Below are 22,747 nucleotides of genomic sequence, written 5' to 3' on the forward strand. Positions count from 1 at the left end.
GAGCCAAAGACCCGAACACACTATCGCTCTTGCGAGCACTGTCAAATTTACGTCATGCTTCTCTGCTTTTCTTTTGCTAGTGTGCGTCATTAGTTGTGACAGTTCAATCATTTGAACTTCAAATAACACGATATTGGAAAAATGTGCTTGGATAACCGTTATTTGCTTGAACGTAAAGTGTTAGTATTTCTTCATTGCATGAAACAATGTAAGCGCTTTACACACGGCGTCTTTCTGTTGTTGATGTGGTAAGATGCCGATGCGTATGAAAACACTAAGAAAACAATTCACTAATGTTAAAATTGATCGATTGGGGAGTGCAATTTGGACGATGTAATGAATCGAATGAATGCATATTTACTAAACGAATTTTATTTATTAATACATTGGTACACTAATGTATTTTGCTGTTAATGGCTTTTGACGATTACCGGAGTGATTTGCTTCAAAACTCCAAAAGCGAACCGTTGCTTGCTTTCCAGTGCCTACCCCATTAGGATGTATATATCATTTTTCGTTCCCTGTTGTATACATTAATATAACTATAATATTCAAAATAGACCATTATTTGTCATGAACAGTATGTATAATGTATAAAAGGAACTGATACATATTATGTTCTTATTGTTTTGGAATAAACAGACTTTTTCGTTAACACGCGTTTACACTTCGGATAGGACCCATGGACTGTTATTACTTTGCCCAAGAACCATTCTTACTTATATTGTATCGAGCACCACTCTAACGAATAATCCTTGGATTACCTTACTTCAGGTATCAACAGCAAAGTATACAAAATAGCAAGTTAACTCTAAACAACACATCAATTCGGCACTAGTGAGTGCCGTAGAGCTCACATACTTAGGCAGTAATATAATATTCGCGTTTGTTTTTACAGTTCTCCCGTGCAATGTAACAAAGTGCAATGCAGATTAGGATGGCAATAATAATTCCCATTCCTATACTAACGTACATGATTTCTTCGTTGATTCCTGCATAGGATCGCCCTGAAACAATAATGAAATTTCATTATGCGTTGTAAATAGTGAACGGTAAAAAAAAGATACCGTCAGAGTATCCATTGCCGTAACCAAGACGGCCCGTAACACGCCCTGAATAGAAGGAAAACTTATCAGTACGAGATTCGATTTGAAGGCCGACCTCAACCATGGGGGGCGAAGAGAGGAAAACAATTTATTCCGTAGAACACAAGGACGACACTTACCTCCGACAGCCATTATTTCCTTGTTTTATTATTTTTGTATAGACTACGAAATACCCAAACAATTTTTACTGCAAATATATCAAAGGAATGCAGGTTGAACTTGTGGAGGTTGCGAGAAATGCGATTACACTAACACATCTTACCACATAACCAATCCTGCTACAGCTGCTGCACGATGCTTATCCGAAAAGGATGCCCATGCACACAGCCTCTTCAAAAGACACATCTCGCATTATTCCGTGGAACAGGATTGAAAACACGAGTCTGCGCAGTAGTTTTGCTACAGTAGTTAACCACAAAAAAACTCGCTAAAACGTATTTTTAGACTATAAACTTTAGTTATGACTTATAACATTCCTATCGTACACTTTGTTGCTGTTAACAAATCTTTTGCGTTTGCTTTTTATTTATAATAAATCGTCAATAAATTAATGAAAACAAACAAAACGGATTTAAATTATAATATTGCCAAGTTTATCACATTTTTTCGAGCGGCCTCAAACCTAGAAGCTTCATTCCACTATGTAGCACAGATTTTGCTCTACTGAACAGAAGTAACCGTTGCAAGCGTCGTTTCCTATCGGTTTCATGTTTTACTGGTAATGCTTTAAGCCCAAGATTGATCGCTTTACTAGAAGTAACAAAACGTGATTAAAAAAATTAGTCGATCGAACATTGATTTGTATATGCACATACCATAAACGAAATAAATAGGCAACCAATATACAAGCTTCGGCTGTTTCGTGAGCTTGATGGCAAACTGGTTGGAAATTAGCCAGCATGCATACCAATTCAACAGCTTCCGGCTCCAATAACGATGCACCATCACACGTGACTGATTGCAGAATTTCATCTGCCGTGGTATGTGCGTTGTCTAGCAGACTAGCCAACCGGCAGTGGGTGTATTGCAGCTTAATACCAGAGTCTCCCTCCATTCGAAGAACTTTTGACCAATCGAAATTGTAGTCTTTCATGCGTCGTTGTTTTAAATCATTAATTATAACGGCACTAGTTCCAAGGATATCGCAAACTTCGGGATTGTCAATGGTATTGGTTTTAGTGTATGGTGATTCACGTTGTTTTTCTAGCACCAGTTGTTGTGCTTCGTGTAAAATGTCTTTCAAAAATATCACTTTACCGCGTCTTGTGCTCATTCCATGGATGCGTCCAAATTTAATATGCTCAATTCCAGTGGCATATGGTAGGCCAAGCATGTGTGCTATCTCTTTGAGTGATGCAAAATGATCGGTCTGACCGTTTTCCACCACATAAAAGCATTTTTCAAAGTGATACCTTTCTTGCCGATCCATCAACGCAGCAATATCCCGTAGTAGATACATTCCAGTACCATCACTTTTCACAATCGGAATAGTTCGTGCCTTAAGCTGCACAACTTTTCGACCGTCGGTTTGATTATGTAGAATACCGTGACGTTCCAATGTTTCAATGAGCTGTGCTATCTTATTGACTCCGTACTGCGATTCCCACTCGTAACTACTGAAGTGTACTCCCAGTCTACAGTAAAGATCCTCAAGTTCTTGAATAGTGTGCGCGCGATAGATTTGCCACTGTTGCAGATCGTTATCGGGAGTGTCGTGCTCCATGCGAGAAAAAATGTCCAAAGCAACGGTGTGTAAGCTCGGGTCGTCACGTGCTGCTTGGTATGCATGAACATACGCGTCATACAAACATTTGATAGGATTTTTGTTGATATCTTCCGGTGATAACCCTTTCAAACGAACTCCTAAAGCCAAGTAACCAAATTGCGTGCCCCAGTCACCGAGATAATTGAGACGCAGTACTTTATTGCCTAAAAAATCGTTCAAATTGGATAAAAAGTTACCGATAATAGTTGAACGTAAATGACCAGCATGGAATGGTTTTGCAATATTAGGAGAGCTAAATTCCACAACCATCTTTACAGCATTGCTACAAGTGATGGGCTCTTTTTGCGCTACGTTACCCAGAACCGTTTGTATGAGGCTAATTTTGTTCAATGTTAGCTTTGCCCACTTTTTTCCTGATTTCGATTCAACCGATACATTGCTCAATTGGTCGGTGCTCTCTCGAAGACTGTTATATACTTCGTTGTTATATGGACATTCCATGCGTTCTAAATGGTGAATTGGTATAAACAACTCAGAAGTTTGATTCGCTTTCTGAAAAGCAAAATTAAGCGCTGCCATAGGTATTTGTACGTTCACTCCATTCAAGCGAGAAATCTAGAAAAAAAAGTAGAAGGAAAGGCATAAGATCAAAATCATTCTCCGGCAGTTACGTGAACCAAAAAGCTTGGTCCAGCACCAAAGTACTTTTTCCGATAGTAGCTGTCTGTATAATTGTGCCATCTTTCGAGCGATATGTGGCAATGTTTAAGCTTAACAGACGAAATATATCAATATTTCGATCAATCAATATCAATATATCTGATCATAGGCACAGAGAAACTGACGATGGTACAAACACTGTTCGTTAATCTATCGCAATGTAGTAAACATTGTAATGCGCGCAAACTGTTCTACGATCAATACGCTATTGACACAAAACAGCTGACAGAGTCCTGTGAGAGGACAAGGTTGTTACATCTGAGACAAGTGCATTTAGGCGATCCATAGATCCATCCACTACAAGAACTAATTGTAAGCAATAGAAAAAATTCCAATAATTTCTATTTTTTTCTAGTGTAATATTAAATCATTCTTAGAAGCTGCATATTACGAGTAGTATTGATACGTTGAATTATATTTTAAATTTAGCTAAAAATACACTGTAGGTAGTATATTTAGGATTATAAACGAAGTAATGCTTTATTTTTTTATCTTTTTTTTCGTAAGAACAAATTAGATTGATGTGTTAAAAAAGTGGCTGAACTGGGTGGCTAAAGTGTTGAAATTCTCTACCCACAGTATTTCGGTGGCTAAACCAAGTATTATTTTGGATGGTTTCTTGCATTTTGAAAACTTGTTTCGGGAAGAAAGTATCAGTACCCTGTGCTCGACTGACGCCCTGAAGCGGAAATCCCAAACATAGGTTGTTGATCCGTTTTAACCGTGGACATTACGCCACTTACAGAACGAAGTTAAGAACCGTATGCGAGAAGGCGTCTTGATTTGCGCCCATCGAAGACTAATTGGCCCACTATTCGTGTCGGGCAGTATTTGGAAGACTCATCCGAAAAGTGGCAAAATTTCGGCTAAAAGCATATCTACTGCCATTGTGCGCTTGTGCTCTGTTGAGTGTGTGTGTCTGTGCGATTGACGCGTGTGTCATTTTTTCGGCCCAATACGTAAAGCATAGTTCTCCAATCTGCCCGATGCTCTGGTGCAGTAAGAGGCCGTGAAAAGTGATTCGTGTCTTACAAATTAGAGAGCCGAAAGCATCGATAACATCGCTACACCGAAGGAAGGATACGCGCTAGCGCACCTGTGTAGAGAATCGTGAGCACTTGTACGTTGACGTCGGACAGGATCTGAAAGGATAACGTGAATATGGCTGGCCAAACGATCAATGACAGGTTGCTGGCTGCACGGCACAGCCTTGCTGGACAAGGACTGGCAAAATCTGTGTGCAAGGCCACGACAGAAGAAATGATTGGACCGAAGAAAAAACATCTCGATTGTAAGTATCAAAAGGCGCAATGGTCATCGGGGGGAAATGGCGAAATGGAGGCAGCCTTCAAACGACGTAAGTTCGAAGCTAGAAAAAGCTGGTTGAACTAACATGGTCCGAGGGACGGTGAAGAAGAGGGAGGGAGTCGTTGGTTGAGATCAAAGAAATGTGCGAAGGAAAGACGAAAGGGAAAGAGGCGTACCCTTGGCCCCGATGATTTCGGCTGCGTCTTATTGACATTTGGTGCCCCCGTGCGCCTCATGCATCGTTTCGTTTTTTGCACTTGTTTTCGTTAAAGACGCGTACGACGAACTTTACTATCGTTGTCGAAATGTCGATGCTTTTGCATCACACCGAATATTACATCTTTGCATTAGGCGCATTCGCTTTACACGCGGGCGCACTATCAACAATATGAGAATGTTGAATAATCTTGCTTCGCCTCTATACATTCCATCGTATTTTTTTTTCATTTGAATCTTGCATTTGTTGGGCAACAGTATTTCGGCGAACAAGCGTTGTGGCTATGTTTGCGCAAACCAACTACATCATGGTATGAATGCGGTCGCAGATAGGAAGAGAACATAAAATAGTCGAGCAGATATCAGCAACGTTTCTGCCTTCCACTGTGAACAAGAAAGCATGCCATATATGAATAAGACCACCATATCCTCCCTCATGATAACGATAACCGTTGTCGCTTGCGAGTAAACGGCCCACTGTATGAGCTACTATTGTTATGACTCTGCAGTTGTTGCACGGATTTTTGTTGTATTCTGTTGGATTTCAGAACATTATTCTTCTCTGGATTACGCGTTCGTGTAATTCGTACGCGTTCTGCAACCTAAGGTGTCTCCATATTCGCCCCCAAAACCTGCCACCCTTTGGTTTTTTTACTATGTAAAATATGTGTATCTTTTGTGATTTGATAAACTAATAAATTGTTTATGTTTGAACTTATCTATGTTTTAAGATTTGGTACACTGCACCAACGAACCGAACGTATCGATTCCTCATCTTGCCACATTGCTTATCGAACGGTCTCAGAATGCCAACTGGGTCGTGGTATATAAAGCACTTATCACAACCCATCATATGCTGGCTTATGGTAACGAGGTAAATGACTGTCCACGATTGGCGTTTTTGTTTAATAACATTGTTCTTTAAATTATGTCTTTTTTTACTAAACGTTTTAGCGATTTATTCAATACTTGGCATCAAGCAATTCATCTTTCCAGTTGAATAATTTCCTCGACAAGGGCGGCGTGCAAGGTAGATATAATTTGGAAAGGAAAAGTTATGGAAACGAAAATACTGATTGTTTCACACTAAAACTACTCACCACACATTCAGTTCTAATTGGCAATGTTAAAAGAAAATTAAATAGAATACAACAACACTTTATTTACTGTAATGACACATTTCTTTATCTCCTAACACTAACCATGTCTCTACCCTTCATTGTATACAACCTCGTTACAAAAAATATATTTAGGTGCCGTTGGTGCTCGCATGGGTAAGTAGTAGTATCTGTTTCTATCTATCTGCTATATTTTTTACATTTGATACAAGAAACAACTTCTGTTAACAAAAGATGTCTGATAGAAATATAACAATACTAATATAAATGATATGGAGCATATTCTTCTGAAATGGAATGCACCATAAATTTCATCTAAGCTAAATGAATCAGTACGAACCAATTTGATGCTCTTTTTAAACACACACAATTCTGCGATAACATGCTTTTGCTTGTAATGTGAAACTTTAAAAATAATAAATGGTTAATATGCCTGATTGCCTGTAAAATATCATAAATGAGGACTAGTTCCTGAAACCAGCAGCATAATTAGCATGTTGCATCTCTACGCTTTTGGAAACTGCAATCGAAACATCATTTAAGGTTGAACTTCTTTCTAGACATATAGTATAGCTGGACATTTTTTTCAATGAAATAAGCTATGTGTGTTATTTTACGAATCTGAATATTCATCCCATTGTGTTTTTTCCCGTGCTCTTTAGGCTATGATATGTCACCATTTATACGACGCTACGCAAAATATCTGAATGAGAAGGCGCTATCGTATCGCACGGTGGCATTTGATTTTTGCAAAATGAAACGTGGAAAGGAGGAAGGCTCTCTGCGAGTGATGTATGCCGACAAGCTACTCAAAACATTGCCTATTTTACAAGCTCAGTTGGACTCGCTACTAGAGTTCGACTGCACGGCCAATGATCTCACGAATGGTAAGCACAACCAATAATAATCAATTGAACAGCGCTAGATGCATTTTCTAGGTACACCACAAACTAATCACTCGTTCATGTTGTATTTTGGAAAATTTTCATCTTGTTTCACTCCCAACCTGAATGATAGGAGTTATCAATATGTGCTTCATGCTGTTATTCCGTGATTTGATACGACTGTTTGCTTGTTATAACGATGGCATCATTAATCTACTCGAAAAGTATTTCGACATGAATAAGAAACAGTGCCGTGATGCGTTGGATCTGTACAAAAAGTTTCTCACACGAATGGATCGTGTCGGAGAATTTCTCAAGGTTGCCGAGGTAAATTAGAGGCGAACGGATTCGCCTTCGTATTCAGTATGTTTGTTTGCATAGTGTTAATTAAAATATTGTTATTACATATTTAATCGACACATCAGAACGTTGGCATTGATAAAGGTGATCTTCCTGATCTAACCAAAGCACCTAGCTCTCTGCTAGATGCGCTTGAGCAACATTTGCTGGCACTGGAAGGCAAAAAGGGGTCAGCCGCAAACACACCTACACAAACGGCAAGGTAAACATGGATAATGATATAAAAAGACAAAAGCTTTGTTCAAGCTACAATTAACTGAAATATATGTTTTAGCAATCAAAAGAATGTTAAAAGTGGAGTTAATGCTCTTACGTCAACTAGCTCTTCCTTCGGAATAGTGGCAGAATCGGCAAAATTCGATAGTCCCACAAATGGTATGATCGACGAAAGCCTGAAGGCCCAGGTGCTTGCTGAAGAGGAGGCTGCAATGAATCAATACAAGGTAATGTCGCAAGGACATTGGATATGACTATGCGTGTTAATTTTTTTTACATCTCTTCTCCTCTTTCAGTCGAAGGTATCTTCCCCGACTTCGGCAACAGCAATAACAAATCCGTTCCTGTCGTCTCCAACTGCTAGTCAAAACAACATCGTTGATCTGTTCGAGGCACCCAAACAACAAGCGCTAGATCAACAAGCTGCAGTCGGTTCGTCTAAGGCTTCCGATGATTTGCTTCAACTTGGCAATCCATTTGCGGATGTTTTTGCCGCGCCAGCAGCATCGAGCACTGTGCCAGTAGCATCTACGAACGCCTTTGGAGCCGGTAATAATTGGATGGGAAATGGAGGTATGATGCTCTAATCGAATATTACATTTCACCACCAAATCGTCATACTTTCATTTATAAATAATTTTATTCCATTACATTTGTCAAAAAATACGGTAGGCTTCAATGGAAGTATGACTTCGGCGAATGTACCCGGAATGGCAGGGCAAGTAGTGCCGGGAAGCGATTCCAACACCTTCGTCTCGGACAACAATTTCACGTCAGTTTTTGGTGGTCTAGAACAAAATGGTAAATTTTCTGTTTATCTCTATAATGATTACTGTTTTAATTTACTTTTATGAAAGCGTTTCTACTTAATTTTTGATTCGATTTTTTGTCAGGATCTAGTGCAGCTCCGGTTGCCGCAGCTCAACCAGGAAAAGTGTTGACAGGAGATTTGGATAGTTCTTTGGCTTCGTTAGCTGAAAGTCTGACTATAAATAAGTCAAACTGTGGAAAGTGAGTTTTTTTGTATTTGTATACGTCAGCATAACTCATCATCTATCGTAGCAAAATTGTAATGGTTTTGTTTCTAAATATATTATTTTTAGAAATATTCAGTGGAGCTCGCCGAAGACATCCGCCAAGACTGGTTCTGCGGGATGGTCGCCTCAACCACAACCGGCCACAAATCAGACTGGCTACAAACCAATGGTAAAAGCACATTGAAAAAAATCATTGAAAATAGTTCTAATCTAACTTTTTGTAATACGATCTTCCACCATCATTAACTCAGACTGACAACTGAAAGTTGGTTAGTAATGTTGCTAGTCATTAATAATATCCCCATTACCCATTACATTTAAAACCCTGTATATCATAAATTGAACAATGATTTGTCTCAAGTAATATTGTTTTTGCGCTAACACTAACAATAGCTTAGAAGTATACTCATAAGGCATTTCATTATACAGAATTTTTCATATGATTGTGACAGTAATCGAACCTTATGAAAATGTGTGCAAGCTTTTACTTGTTTCATAACAGTATGTAGTTATTCATGTTTTCGATAAAACGATACAGTTTTGCATGGTAGTAGAATGTAGTATTATTGCTATTATCAACCTTGGAGCACATTTCAATCGCCTTTGCACTTTATTTATATGGTTGTTATTCATAAATTTGTTTTAAGTTTTTATTTTCTCTTTTTTGGTGGATTTAAACATTCTTCCTTTCTTTTTCATATTTTTCTCTTTTAATTTACGACTGAAATGTGACCTTCCTTCTGCCTTTTTTTGTTGTACGTTTGATTGAATGTGCGGTACTGTAAATTATCCCTACATATGTATGCTTGTGATTACGTACGTGTGTGTACGTGTGCGTGCATTATTATACGCGTGTAATTTACCCTTTTGGGTGAATACGGGGTTTGATGTGAAAAGGCACAAGGTATGGCTGTTTTTCCAGTTCCTAGCACAATACATCCCAGCACGCACACTTCCCTTCCCGTAGTGCCAGGATATTACATACAGGTAAGCGCCTTTTGTTCTTTTATTTCGTTTGTTAACTTATGTAAATGCAATAAGTTTTTGTCGTTCTTGGTTTATTCTTAATCTGTGATTGACAAAGTGCGTTTGAAACTATCAGAAGAAACGTACATTAAAAATATTTGCGCAAGATTTTATGAACAGAGAGTTAGAGATACATATTAACAAATAGAGAGAGAGAGAATAGGATACATCAGTACGTGTGATAAAAACAGCGAAAAAGATGGATAGCAAAGTAAATTTTATATAATTTTTTATTGTTGATTTAAAATGTTTCAAGCTATCATAGTTTTCACAAATCAAAAGTAAATCCAACAATAATTGCATTGATATTGATTTTACGTACTATTACAGACCGCATATTATATATTTTATTAACATGTTTCAATTCACAAATTAATATATTATCTGTATAAAGATGGGTTTGAGTTTGCACAAATGCATTTCATTTTGGAATGAAATTATTCATTTGGAATGGAATTATCGTATAATGAAATCATCTTATTACATCTGTTATTGAACTACCAATTGTACAATAATTCAAGTTTTAAATGTTGAATTCAATACAAATTTGTGAGATTTTGATATAGCTACATATCCTCCTTACACCTAGTGTAGAAATTAAATGAATGTTTGTAACTCGCTGCATATCTTTTTTCTTCATTTGTTTTATTATTTACAGCAAGGAATGACTCAGATTAGGCCGATGATGGGTGCTACCATGTCTGGTGCAAATCCTGCGATGGTCCCAGGAATGGTTGCTCCTGGTATGGCGTCTCAACAACCGGTTCTTACTAGTCAACAGTCGATGCATATGCAACCAGTAGCAATGCAACAAGCTACACCTGCAATGGCACCAAACGTTGCTACGGCAGGAAATATTCAGTTGGATCCATTCGGAGCGCTCTAAGCAATTTTGTTGTTGTTGTTAAGACGAACATACGGTGTAGATGTACTCGCGTATATACATATACTATTATTACGTACTGTAGAACAAGAGTAATGATTGATTGTAACGGTTATGAATTCAATTAGGAATATATATTGGAAAGACATGTTGCAAAACAACATACAAAGAATTGTGAAACGACGCTAAACAATGAAAATAAGAAAAGAGAATTAGAGTATGCAGATTTCTCTACTCTCTATATATATAGTAAATAGAAGAAGATTTAACGTAAAAGCAATCATAAAGACAGATTGAATGTTAATTTCCAAATTAGATTCAGTTCGGAAATTTGTTTGTAGTGCAAAATTCTCCTAATTCGCTTAGTCAGACACAAGCAGTATCATTGTGAAAACTAATTAAAATGTTTTTAGGCAAACGTGTCGGCTCATAACATGTTCTAATACATGACCATATATTCACAGCTATTGTAATCGCTATGCAAACGTTTAAATCGATATCGTCATATCGAAAACAGCGAATGCCGCTTATCGATAGGTATCGATGGTTTTTCTGTATAATATCACAGATTATACATGAAAGGCTAATCATCATTACGTAGACAGTACTCAATAACAGCACTTTAAACATTGTTCTAAAAGAAATTGGATCCCTTTCCAACATGTGATAAACGATAACCATACCCATTTCGATGCGCATACGTCTTTCGGTGGCACTGGGGTAAAATACGATATTTCATGTTGTCAAATATATAAGTGGGATGAAATGATTGAAGCCATTCCAAATATAAATCAAAGCATATGTTGCTGGTAGAGCCATCACTACCTTTTCCTGTTTCGTTTGAACAGAATTCCGTACACATGCGAATTCGTGATGGTGGTTATCGTCGAGCCTATAGCTTCTAATCATTCCGAATCACGAATTCTCTTGAGCACGATGGCAGGCCCCTGCAAAAGATGGTGATGCAATGCTGCTTGTTGAACTCGTATCTCATATTTTCTTGGATTAGTTGGCCGGTGCTAAAATTGGTGTATGAATTTGTTTGTTTAAAGGTCCATGAATTCCGTTCGAAAACCGATGTATTAATAACGAATATCAATAACGGTAATAATAATGAATGAAATGTAAATGATGTTAGAAAGAATTGATGGTAAAAATACAAGCAAAGCATTTTACTCATGTATTCTCTAGGACAATAGCTTCATTGACACTATATTGTTAGCTGTTGCTTATGTCGCAGTATTACACCACTGCTACGACATACACCATATTCCTAGCAGATCATAAAAACGTTGTTATTTGTATATCGCATGCACTTGATGAAGATGAACAAGGTTTATCTAGAATCTAGTTGCTTTAACTTAAAAACAAACTGTACTAACCATAAAGAAAAAAAAATCACCAGAATGAATGGAGAGATTCCTCTGTTCCTGCAAAGAAGTGCAAATACTACAAAAATAATTATAATAATATGGAAAAGCTGAAATCTAGTAGAAACGCCGAAACGGAAAAGCTTGATCATCACGCGAAATAGCTCGGTGTGCATGTATTTATAAATATAAAACTGTAGTAATATTGCCCTACTATTGTACACATTACTGTATTTTCAGCGGCACGTTGGGCGCTTGCTATTTGCAAGAAATGCTACACATAACGTAAATACACCTTAGCCATATACATACACACACACACACACACACACACACACACACACATACATATATATATATATATATATATATATATATATATATATATATATATATATATATATATATATATTTGTTGTCTAAGGAAAGCTTTCACTATTTACAACGTAATAAATTGTGTTTTCCTGTATGCTCCTTAAACTTTCAGGGGCATTTGTTCAACGGAGGAATGTAATGAAAAAGATTATAAAAATAGAAAGAGTGTTTGCGTGTACTTATTGTGGACCGGAATTCTATCAAATCCAATGCCCTGGAAAACAATAACATAACGATGCGAATTATGGCGAAAGTATTTCGATACTGTTCAGAGCAGATATAATGCTGCGTGCTTAGTGCAAGTGCAATTTATTTCTATTTGTTTTTTTTTTTTTATGATAAATTCGCGTGCCATAGCACGAAGCAAAGAGTTACTGCAAGAACAGTTTAAGCGAAAATGGTATAACAAAATTTGCGGCCTTTATGTTGAAATGGTTTGATTTGCACTTGCGAGATAAAGGTATAATGAGCGCAAACACGCGTTTTTCCCAATCAGTTCGTTCCTGTACACCTGTATATGTATAGATACAAAAGCAAACCATTAAATAAATCAGATAAAATCTATGCTACAGTAGCCATTAATTTGATTGTGTTAATTTGTTGTATGTGTTAATTGTGATAATTGTTGATTGTGTTAATTTGTTGTGTTTGGCTCTGTTAATGGGTTAGGATCCTACTCCTCTCGAAGGCTACACAGGTTTTCCTTTCCAACTCCTATTCCGTCACGTCCTCGACGTGCAGAGCGGTAACATGTATCATCGTATATCTAAGCTTGGGTAAACGGGCTGGTTCCAACCCCTTGGGCGGATGGTGGCGCAAGGCTAAACAGGAGGGGGGTGGGCAGTGCGGGTAACCGGGCTGTCTGAACGTCGGGGGGACAGTCAGACGCTAAACTAAACTGATCCGAGGCCCTCCAGAGGTACTGGGGGCTCGAGCGCGGGGCCAGTCACCCTGCCTCGAGTAAGAATACGACTACGGAAAGCATACAGGATATTCTGCGAACTGGACTCAACGGTAACCGACCCCTGCACCGCCCCCGGACAATAATAATGGGCTCACGGAACGTACGCACTCTGCACAGAGCCGAAGCCTTGAAACAACTAGATGACGCCCTAGCCACACTGAACATGGACCTTGTAGCACTACAATAAATACGATGGCTAGGGAACGGTGTGCTAAGCAGACGTGGTGAAAAACGGTACCACTTGTACTACAGCTGCCACGACCGCCACCATATGCTCGGAACGGGTTTCGCCGTAGGTCCGCGGCTGAAATCCGCGGTCATCGACTTCAAGGCTATAAATGATAGGCTATGCACTCTGCGCATGCGAGGCAAATTCTGCAACATTAGAATATGAAGAGGAGAAGGAGCTATTCTACGGCCGCCTCGCAAAAATCATTGATAAGTGCCCTAAGCATGACCTTAAAATCATCTTGGGGGACTTCAATGCAAAAGTCGGTAGGGAGCCAATGTACCGCCAACACATTGGTGACCACAGTCTACATGAGCACAGTAATGACATTGGTAATAGATTGGTCCAACTTGCAGCAGCAAATAATCTGGTTGTGGGAAGTACTTGGCAAATTTACTTGGGTGTCCCCAGATGGAGCCACCTCCAACCAGATCGATCACGTGTTGATAAGCCGCCGAAGACAGTCGAGCCTGTTAAACGTCGGAACATATAGAGGAACCAACATCGATTCCGATCACTATCTGGTTGGCTTAGTGATACGTTGCAGAATCGCTCGTCCCCGTGCCAAAGGGGGGATTAGGGAAAAATGCAGGTCCGGCGCAACACGGACCCACTAAAGGATGCTAAAGTCCAACAGGCATTCGAACCCGCTTTAGGCTAGTCTCTATTACCAGCAACTCCATACGACACTACGAGCGAACGGTGGAGCGCTCTAAAACCCAAGATAGTGAAATGTGCAAAATCCACAGTACCACCACGTCGGGGCAACACCAAATCTGGTTGGTTCGACGACGAATGTAGACTTGTGACGGAACGTAAGAACTGCGCATACCGAGCAATGCATCAGCGGCATAGAACGCGGACATGCGCAGAGAATTACACACGGCTCAGACAAGAGAAAATAAAGAGTACACAGCACCAAGAAACACTAATGGGAAGAAAACGCAACGGATGCAGGAACTCCAAGGAATCAGAGTGCGCTACGGTCCTGGAAAAAATTTTTACCAAGAGATAGCCGGTAACCGAAAAACCTTTATACCTAAGGTGACCTATTGTCGAAATAAGGATGGAAATTTGGTCAGCTACCAGCCAGTGGTCCTCTCGCGATGGGCTCAGTATTTTGATGAATTGCTAAATGACCAGTTTAACGAACAGCTAGAGGATCCACTTGCGGCTGATATCATGCTACTGCCACCTAGCATGGACGAAACCCGAAAAACGGAGGTGCAGCAAACGAAAAATCAAATCATTACTGAGGTGTGGGATAGCGAATCGATGCCTTGTGATTGGAATCTTGGTGTCATCTAACCTATATACAAGAAAGGAGACAGGCTGCAGTGCAGCAATTACAGGGGTATTACGGTGTTGAATACCGCCTATAAGATCTTCTCCTTAGTCTTGCAAGAGAGACTTATCCCATTCGTACAAGAAATAGTTGGAAAATATCAGAGAGGATTCCGAAAAGGAAAATCAACCGCTGACCAGATCTTCACCATGCAGCAGATCTTGGAGAAGATGGCGGAGCAACAGCTCCAATCTTTCCATCTCTTCATAGGCTTCAAAACCGCTTACGACAGCAGCATAGACAGGGTAAAACTTTACGACGCAATGAGCTCTTTTGGAATCCCGGCCAAGCTTACCAGGCTTGTTAAAATGACCATGACCAACGTCACATGCCAGGTGATGGTGGATCGAAAACTCTCAAGGCCCTTTCAGGGCCCTTTGAAGCGCCAGGGCGATGGGCTTGATTGTCTCCTTTTCAACCTGGCGCTAGAGAGGGCCATCCGAGACTCAGGAGTGGAAATCTCGGGGACCATCTTCTACAAGTCAATCCAGATTCTGGCATACGCTGATGACATAGACATCATTGATTTGCGGCTCTCCTATGTAGCAGAAGCTTACAAACGGATTGAGCAGGTGGCTGAGAACCTCGGTTTGGAGATCAACGAGGCAAAAACCAAAATGATGGTGGCACCGTCAGCGGCCCTGCTAACAAAAAATAAAGCGAGTCTACGCAGCGGTGACGTACAGATAGGTGAGCGAACCTTTGAAGTCGTCCAAAACTTCACCTATCTTGGGTCAAAAGTCAGCACCAACAGTAGCATACAAGTTGAATTACTCGCAAGGGTGCTGGCAGCCAACCGGTCATACTACAGCCTGAGGAAACTTCTCCACTCAAAATACCTGTCGCGACGGCTGAAGCTGGAACTATATAAAACATTCATAGTTCCAGTACTCACATACGCCTCTGAGACATGGACCTTGTACAAAGCTGACGAAACCCTCTTAGCCGCGTTCGAGAGGAAGATGCTCAGAAGGATCTTTGGCCCCGTATGTGTGGAACGACAATGGACGAGTCGATACAACGACGAGCTCTACGAACTGTACGATAGTCTGACTGTCGTGTAGCGAATTAGACTCGCCAGGCTCCGGTGGGCTGGTCATGTCATTAGAATGGCACCGGACGACCCAGCCCGTAAAGTCCTTTTAGGCTGCCCACATGGACAAAGGAGGCGTGGTAGGCCCAAACTGAGATGGAGTGATGGCGTGGATGCGTCTGCCAAAAAGGCCCGCGGATTGACGATTGGCAGATGACGGAGCTCGACCGTGAGCGGTTCCGGTTACTCCTGGAGCAGGTCTAGACCGCCAAGCAGTTGTAGCGTCTGATAACCGAAACCAATGCATTGTAATGTATTGCCTTAGGGTCAATGACTGGGCGACTCCATGCTTATTGAAAAAGATATTTTTTGTTATGAAAAAATGTATACAATTGAGAACACCGAAAATCGAAAATCGGTAGTTACACCGACACGGTTTTATCGACACTGGTGGGCTATAATAAAATATTCACTCTCAGAACCTTTTGGCCCTGTTGCTCGACACATACCGAATTTAATGCCATAAGCATACTTTACTTCCAATTCTTTAACAAATGGTCACTAAAAACCGACAACGGTTCTGTTGAAATGTCTTATTATCGAAATGCTGCTACCTGTATATTGTAATAACCTTGGGTGAGGAGCTAAAAAACATGCAAGGACTTTATTTTCGACTTAGCATTGAAATTCGAACTGAAGTTCAAACATTTTGATATGAACTTTGCACTAGGCCATCTAAACACTTTAGTTGACAACTGTCAGCTCCGTTATTTTGACAGTAAAAGATTCAACACGGAATAACGAGAGCAAAATGTACACAAATTAATAGGCGAAAGTGTTTCTAATTGATAAAATATGTATCATCAAGAATATATGTGTTATGTGTATATGTGTGACATCAAGTTAGTAATAAAGATAACAATGTGAGATATGATTGAATATGATATATGATATATATTAGAGATATGATTAGAATTGAACGTTAGATAAACATTTGAAGGTGATACATCAAGAACGTGCTTGATACTGTGAACGAATAGGTCCTTGTGCTCACATTCAAACGAAAAGCAGTTTTTAATAGAAGCAAAATCAATTGTTCATTGTTTGAAGACTCGTGAATGATTCTTGAACCGTTTACTACAAAAAATGGATTCACAACGAAAACCAAGAAATGTTAGTACCATCTGCATGCTTTTCTTTTTGGCTTGTTTACATTATTTCTGGATTTTAGCCTATAAGAGACCATCGTACAGTGTTATTTTTGATAAAACAAATCAAACAGCATTCTTGTTTGTGGAAAACCGATGATGCAAATTACCGTAATACTGCCGCTCGAAAGGAAGCTTGGCAGTCGATCGCCACACTAATCGATGAGCCTGTTCCTATCATAATGCGAAAATGGCGAAGTTTATGCACGTCTTACCAAAAAATCAAAGAGGACTTAAAAAAGAGCCAAACACCAAAATCAGGTAAGACGGACATGTAGCCTAAAGCTTATCCTTAATGAAACACTGTAATGTCCTCTTTAGGTTTACTGCAACCGACTTGGTTCGCATATTATGCGATGGATTTTTTGTCCAAGTCGGTTAAAAAGCGTAGAGGCGGTAAGGTACGTTATAATATATTTGCGCGTTTATAGAGATGCATATGTAAATAACGGTTTATGTATAAATAGCCCAGATATTTAATACTGGATGGGAGAACGGAGCAAACTACACTTGAGCATAATGTGCATGAAAATACTGATCCAGAAGAGGACTCTGAAGAAGAGCATCAAGAATTTAATGAGAATTCGGACAAACATTATTTAAGTGTGCAAAGTAAAAGTACGATGCCTTATAACATAAACGAAAAACTCGAACATGTAGAGCACCTCAAAAAGAATGAGGTTGATAACATGGTAGAGGAGGACATTGAAGAAGAGGAAATAGAGGAAGAACATCCGGATTGTGATATATCATCTGAGAAGTATTATATGCATGACCACCACACTTCTTTTCCCTGTGATCTAAATGAAAAACAATTAAATGATGTGCATCACAGAAAAACCCAAATAGTTCTAGATAGTGATTTAGACGAAGACCAACAAGATTTCAGTGAGATGCTAGAGAAACGTTATCGGAATGCAAAGCGTAAATCTACATTGCTCTACGATTTGAACGAAAAACTCGAGCACGAACTACACCGACATAAAATGCAATTGCAGGTAAATCAAATCTACATTAGTAATGATTGGCACGAAGCAAAGTAAACATAATCTATAAAAATGTGTATTTATTACAGCAACAACATATAAAAATATCTGCCTTGAAAAAGAAGCTTCAAATATCTGAACAGAAATTAGTTAAATATTCTAAATTATCACAGGTAATACGTTTTATTATATAACAAATCATGAATATGAGAAAAATTTTATTTTTACTTTGAGCAGTTTAAAATTTGAATCTAAATAACTTTGTTTTGAATTTTTCAATCCTTTACATAGGATGATATGTTGAGATTTGAATCAGTTGAATTAAAAGAAGGATCTAGAGCGTTGGAAGAAAACGAAAATTGGAACATGACTGATGCTGCGTCTTCCTCGCCACAGCCATCACCAACACACGTATCAGCTGAGCAGCATGACGACCCTCTCTGCAACAGTTTGCATCGCTCGAAAACTTTAAAGCAAGAGCCTCAAGTGGGCAATTCTTTGAATAGGTTGCAAAGTATAGTTGAAGGTTTTTCAAATAAAATAAATCGTCGTTACAGTAGTTTCGGTGAGTTTATAGTGGATGAACTCAACGAGCTCGATACGGCTACTAGTATGCGATTGATAAATCAAATAACATCGATGCTGCAGCGGGAATCTTCCGCCTATCGCAATCATTAATTTGAAAATATAACATGAGTTGTTTCCATGTCGTATTTTTTATAATTGTATTTATAAACAACGGTTAGGAGAAAAAATATAAACAATTGAACATGAGCCACATCGAATACTTATTTGTATTCTTGGAAAATATGGAATACGCATTGTAAAAATGGAACGCAGAACGTTAAAGCGCACGGTGAAGCAAGTGAGGAATGAAACCGACTTAGATGAATGAAAAAAAAATCATCCAGCCCAAGATTGATATACAGGTAGAATTGTTTGACAGTTGGTACATGAAACAAAAAGGCTATACGGCAAATTCAAATAAGGTGGGGGATTCCTTTAAAAAGCCGTTCAAAGAAAATGAATACAACTGATTTCGGTAAAGTTATATTTACTAAAACGTAAAATTTCGGACAACAGAGGTGGAAGAGAAGTTTCTATAATTGCTTACAGAAATATGAACATGTGATGTGGATCGTTTATCAGGAGTGGTTGACTCTATGTCGCATTCAGTTCTGTGACCTTGATTTTGAGCTCAGCTAGACGATGGGTGGCAGGGAATAAATTTTGGTCGGTCTTGTATCACTCGTGGATACTTCTTTTATTTGCCAGTCAAACCATCCGATGTCCTGATGACGTATCCATCGTGTCTACTGAAAATATGGACTCCCTTCTTCTCCACTTTTGTTCTGTGTCTCCCAATTGTCATATGTCCTCAATTTTTATGCTTGTGTTGTCGACCCGTCTTTACGCCGTCTTTCAATTCCGTAGCGCCCGCTCATCCTCTACTTCGTCGATCATATACGTAGCGTAAGTCCATCCTTGTTTCGTTAATAACCACCATAACGTCAAGTCGTCGGTTGGGATGGTTATTCCTTCAAGCCATGGTGTAAAGTATTTTCCTCTATCGTTTAACGACTAGTTTACACGAAATTCTCCTATTACTTTTTTTAATTACTATTTGCTTATTCTTCTACCCTTTTAGGAGCGAACTACTGGTTTCAAAATTTCTGTTGACTGAGTTGTACAATGATTTTAAATTTCTATATTGCTGTTGGCGGTGCATTGGGCTGGTAATTATATCATGTCTATTTCTTGTGTTAGCGAATGCCTTTGACTTCTTTTTTGGTTTGTACGACGGTGTATTGACGAGAACAGCCGGACATTTTTCTCTTAGACAATCCGCCACCGTTCCTATTATGCCTAAACTAATTAGTAACGTTTTCGTTATAAGTTATTTTTACATTGTCTGTTTCCACAGTCATATTAGGGTCAATTTGGATTTGTCCTGTACCAATTACAAATAGTGTCGATGAATTATGTCCTCGTTTGATATTTAGCGCTGTCTTTATAGGTGTTAAAAATTTCCATGTGTTGTGTTCGCCTGTTGCGAACCAAATGTTGTGACTGATTTTGATATTTTTGTCATTTGGCAGTTTGACGAGATATTGTGAAACAACACGTTTGTAGCGCAAAGTTCCAGGGTTTTTAAATTTTCTCGAGGTGTTGTTAAACTACAAACTTTAAACTTTTGCAACTGGGTACATTTTTGTTCATCCAAGCTATCACCGACATAGCCCCAAAACGATTTTTTTTGTAAATATTATTTTTTTGGTAATTTCGATCATTGTAGCAGTTAATCCATTCAGGTGCGATGCTACTGTATTTTTTATGGTGTATGGCGATAAACTAATAAGATTTTAAATAAAAATTGTAAGTCATAATTTTTTTATTTTAAAATCAACCAGTTTAATGAGCAAAGGATCTTCGGGAATTGGTTAATTATTAGGGATCATATCATAACTCTTGTTAACCAATTTATCTTCAAAGTCGATACCTAATACATCGAAAAAGATATTTTGATCTTTTTGTATTTTAGCCAATATTTGGTTAACGGATGCAATTAAATAAAATGGGCGCTTGTTTTTTCAGAGTTGAGTTTTCAAACCATTTGTGAGGTTTCTATAGTTCTCGACTGTTATTCGTAATAAATTAAATTTGGTTATCAGTAACGAAGCTGTTTCGTCAACTTGAGTGCTTGTCTGATTTACAAAAGAGTATATTTTTTCTAGAGCCGATGTCTGGAACTGAATAGTATTTCTAATTTCCTCCTCGTTATGGCGGATTTTTTCCATATTTAAATCTATCATTATTCTATCGTCTTCATCCATGTCATTCCAAAATTTCCATGAGCGTTTTGAAATTTCCTTTCCAAAAAAAGATTTGATAAACTTTCGTCTTTTTTTTAGGTGGTCAAAAATATTTTTTAGCTGTTTCAAATTATAATTGCCAGGCATGTTCTCGGATGAATACTCTGGGGTTTCACATAACGAGGTGGTATGTTGGAAAATTCTTTCCAGTTTTTCAATGTTTTCATCGACTCCTGAAATATGTAAATGAAGCTCAAAATTATATATACCTTCGGATATTAAAATCTCACCCAGTTCTAGTAGATCTAGTTTTAGTACCAATTCCGTTGGGTGTAGTGAGTACTGCCAGGTTTTCTCAGAGGTAAGTTCTACTTGGCCGAACCCTAAAATCCAAATGTTGCTACCTATAAGCCACGCGAAAATAATTTTTTCTGAAACTTTGGTGTGCCTTTTTCTGGTGGTAAAATGGTTATAGTAAAAAAAAAATAACAACATTTTAAATTTTGATATGTGAAATTTAACTCAGCATTTCGCTTCAATAAACGTAAACAAAGTTTGAACCAAATGTCAAATTAAAAACTCAATATGGCAGCTCCAAAAGCAGTTTTGCATCGACCTGGTCACCTTTGGTGCTGACTTTGGGAGGTTCCGTGGAAGTGTAAGTAGGTGTTTTCCAGATGAGTTTTACTGGTGTGCTGCTTGATAAATTCTGGTATTTATAAACCGAAAAGTCTGCCGTCATCGGTCGCATCACCGTCGGGGATGTTATGATAGAATCTGGTTCCAGTGGCAGCAAATACGAGGAAAATATTAATTTTCTGTCGGCCATTTTGGCCGGTATTGGTTTTCGGTGTGATGTTGCTAATAGAGTGACAGAAAGAGAGAAATTGTGTGTACAAGTGAAACGGGTATGACAAATGTAGATTGCAACAAAGAAGGCGGTGTTGGTGGCAGGAAAAGTTACAAGAGAACATTAGCAAATTCGATTCGACGACCTTAACCACCGTGCCGGGAATTGATAGTGCACTGAAACAGGAAAAAAAGGCAAATCAAAAGAATTAGGGAACTTTAAACGAGCTCGAAGTGTTGAAACGAATCGAGCCGTGATTTGAGTGGTCTTGCAGGCTGTCACGAGTAATGTTGGCCTGACGACGACTGAGAAACGAGTGTTCGTGGTAGGGTATGCTATTTTTGTTGTTGTTGAAGGAGCCTAGATGTTCTATCGATTTTCATAGAGTATTACTTATTGCCTACCATCTATCCGCCGTACAGCACATTCTGGAGAAGTGTATCGTGCATTGAACAAAAAATCGCTCACACACGGCGAGCATTCATTTTCCAACGGGTGTGCAATAAAATAAAACCGGTGTGTCTGGTCCTGAAATGTGCATAATAGCGACTTCTTGAGTGCTGACTGGTGGTACTAATATCAAATCCAACAAGCAGTTCAGACGTCACAAAGATTAGTTTGTTGCACTTTTCTGTCGTCGTGTTACTGAAACAGCAAACAGTGTGGAACTCCACTGGTTATACATGGTGTTAAAGATTGCTGCACTGTGCAAAAGTGATGTAAATAGCAGAATCTCCCCGCACCAGCTAGCTGTGGGTGTCGGAAGTTTTCTTATTGCGTCTATCTCAATCATTCCCATGTGACGTTAACGCTAGCGCTCCGTTCGTAAAATTCATAATTCCACCCCGTTTTTCGAACCCTAGAATATAACCTGAGGAAACTCCCGACTGCACACAGAACCGTTTCATTCGGAAAGATAATTCAGCGAAGGAGCGACCGGGACGTGTGTCGTAGTCGCCACTGTCGTTGTTGCT

General features: G+C 38.9%; 4 protein-coding genes across 4 annotated transcripts; 2 read left to right on the forward strand and 2 right to left on the reverse strand.

Annotated features, from left to right (window-relative positions):
- Window positions 1-393: 393 nt before the first annotated feature.
- On the reverse strand, window positions 394-1,238 carry LOC128725975 (uncharacterized). Its single transcript, XM_053819749.1, has 3 exons — window positions 1,226-1,238; window positions 1,068-1,112; window positions 394-1,007 (listed from the first exon to the last, which is right to left on the reverse strand). Exons 1-3 carry the CDS (start codon window positions 1,236-1,238, stop codon window positions 862-864), a joined length of 204 nt encoding a protein of 67 aa, XP_053675724.1. The 3' UTR covers window positions 394-861.
- Window positions 1,239-1,586: 348 nt separating this feature from the next.
- On the reverse strand, window positions 1,587-3,629 carry LOC128726412 (uncharacterized). Its single transcript, XM_053820220.1, has 3 exons — window positions 3,538-3,629; window positions 1,922-3,447; window positions 1,587-1,856 (listed from the first exon to the last, which is right to left on the reverse strand). The coding sequence occupies exons 1-3, from the start codon at window positions 3,571-3,573 to the stop codon at window positions 1,703-1,705; spliced, it is 1,716 nt and encodes a 571-aa protein (XP_053676195.1). The 5' UTR covers window positions 3,574-3,629; the 3' UTR covers window positions 1,587-1,702.
- Window positions 3,630-4,713: 1,084 nt separating this feature from the next.
- On the forward strand, window positions 4,714-10,826 carry LOC128727382 (phosphatidylinositol-binding clathrin assembly protein LAP). The gene is made up of 14 exons (XM_053821293.1): window positions 4,714-4,843; window positions 5,808-5,950; window positions 6,031-6,106; window positions 6,330-6,350; window positions 6,857-7,081; window positions 7,212-7,405; window positions 7,504-7,640; window positions 7,713-7,881; window positions 7,951-8,227; window positions 8,327-8,455; window positions 8,548-8,665; window positions 8,758-8,860; window positions 9,589-9,678; window positions 10,376-10,826. Exons 1-14 carry the CDS (start codon window positions 4,714-4,716, stop codon window positions 10,601-10,603), a joined length of 2,040 nt encoding a protein of 679 aa, XP_053677268.1. The 3' UTR covers window positions 10,604-10,826.
- A 6,236-nt stretch (window positions 10,827-17,062) lies between these two features.
- Window positions 17,063-18,808, forward strand: LOC128724142 (uncharacterized). The gene is made up of 7 exons (XM_053817907.1): window positions 17,063-17,089; window positions 17,148-17,385; window positions 17,446-17,525; window positions 17,592-17,884; window positions 17,960-18,122; window positions 18,200-18,283; window positions 18,402-18,808. Exons 1-7 carry the CDS (start codon window positions 17,063-17,065, stop codon window positions 18,786-18,788), a joined length of 1,272 nt encoding a protein of 423 aa, XP_053673882.1. The 3' UTR covers window positions 18,789-18,808.
- The last annotated feature ends 3,939 nt before the right edge of the window (window positions 18,809-22,747 follow it).

The sequence above is a fragment of the Anopheles nili genome, chromosome 3, assembly GCF_943737925.1.
Source record: "Anopheles nili chromosome 3, idAnoNiliSN_F5_01, whole genome shotgun sequence".
Classification (NCBI taxonomy): domain Eukaryota; kingdom Metazoa; phylum Arthropoda; class Insecta; order Diptera; family Culicidae; genus Anopheles; species Anopheles nili.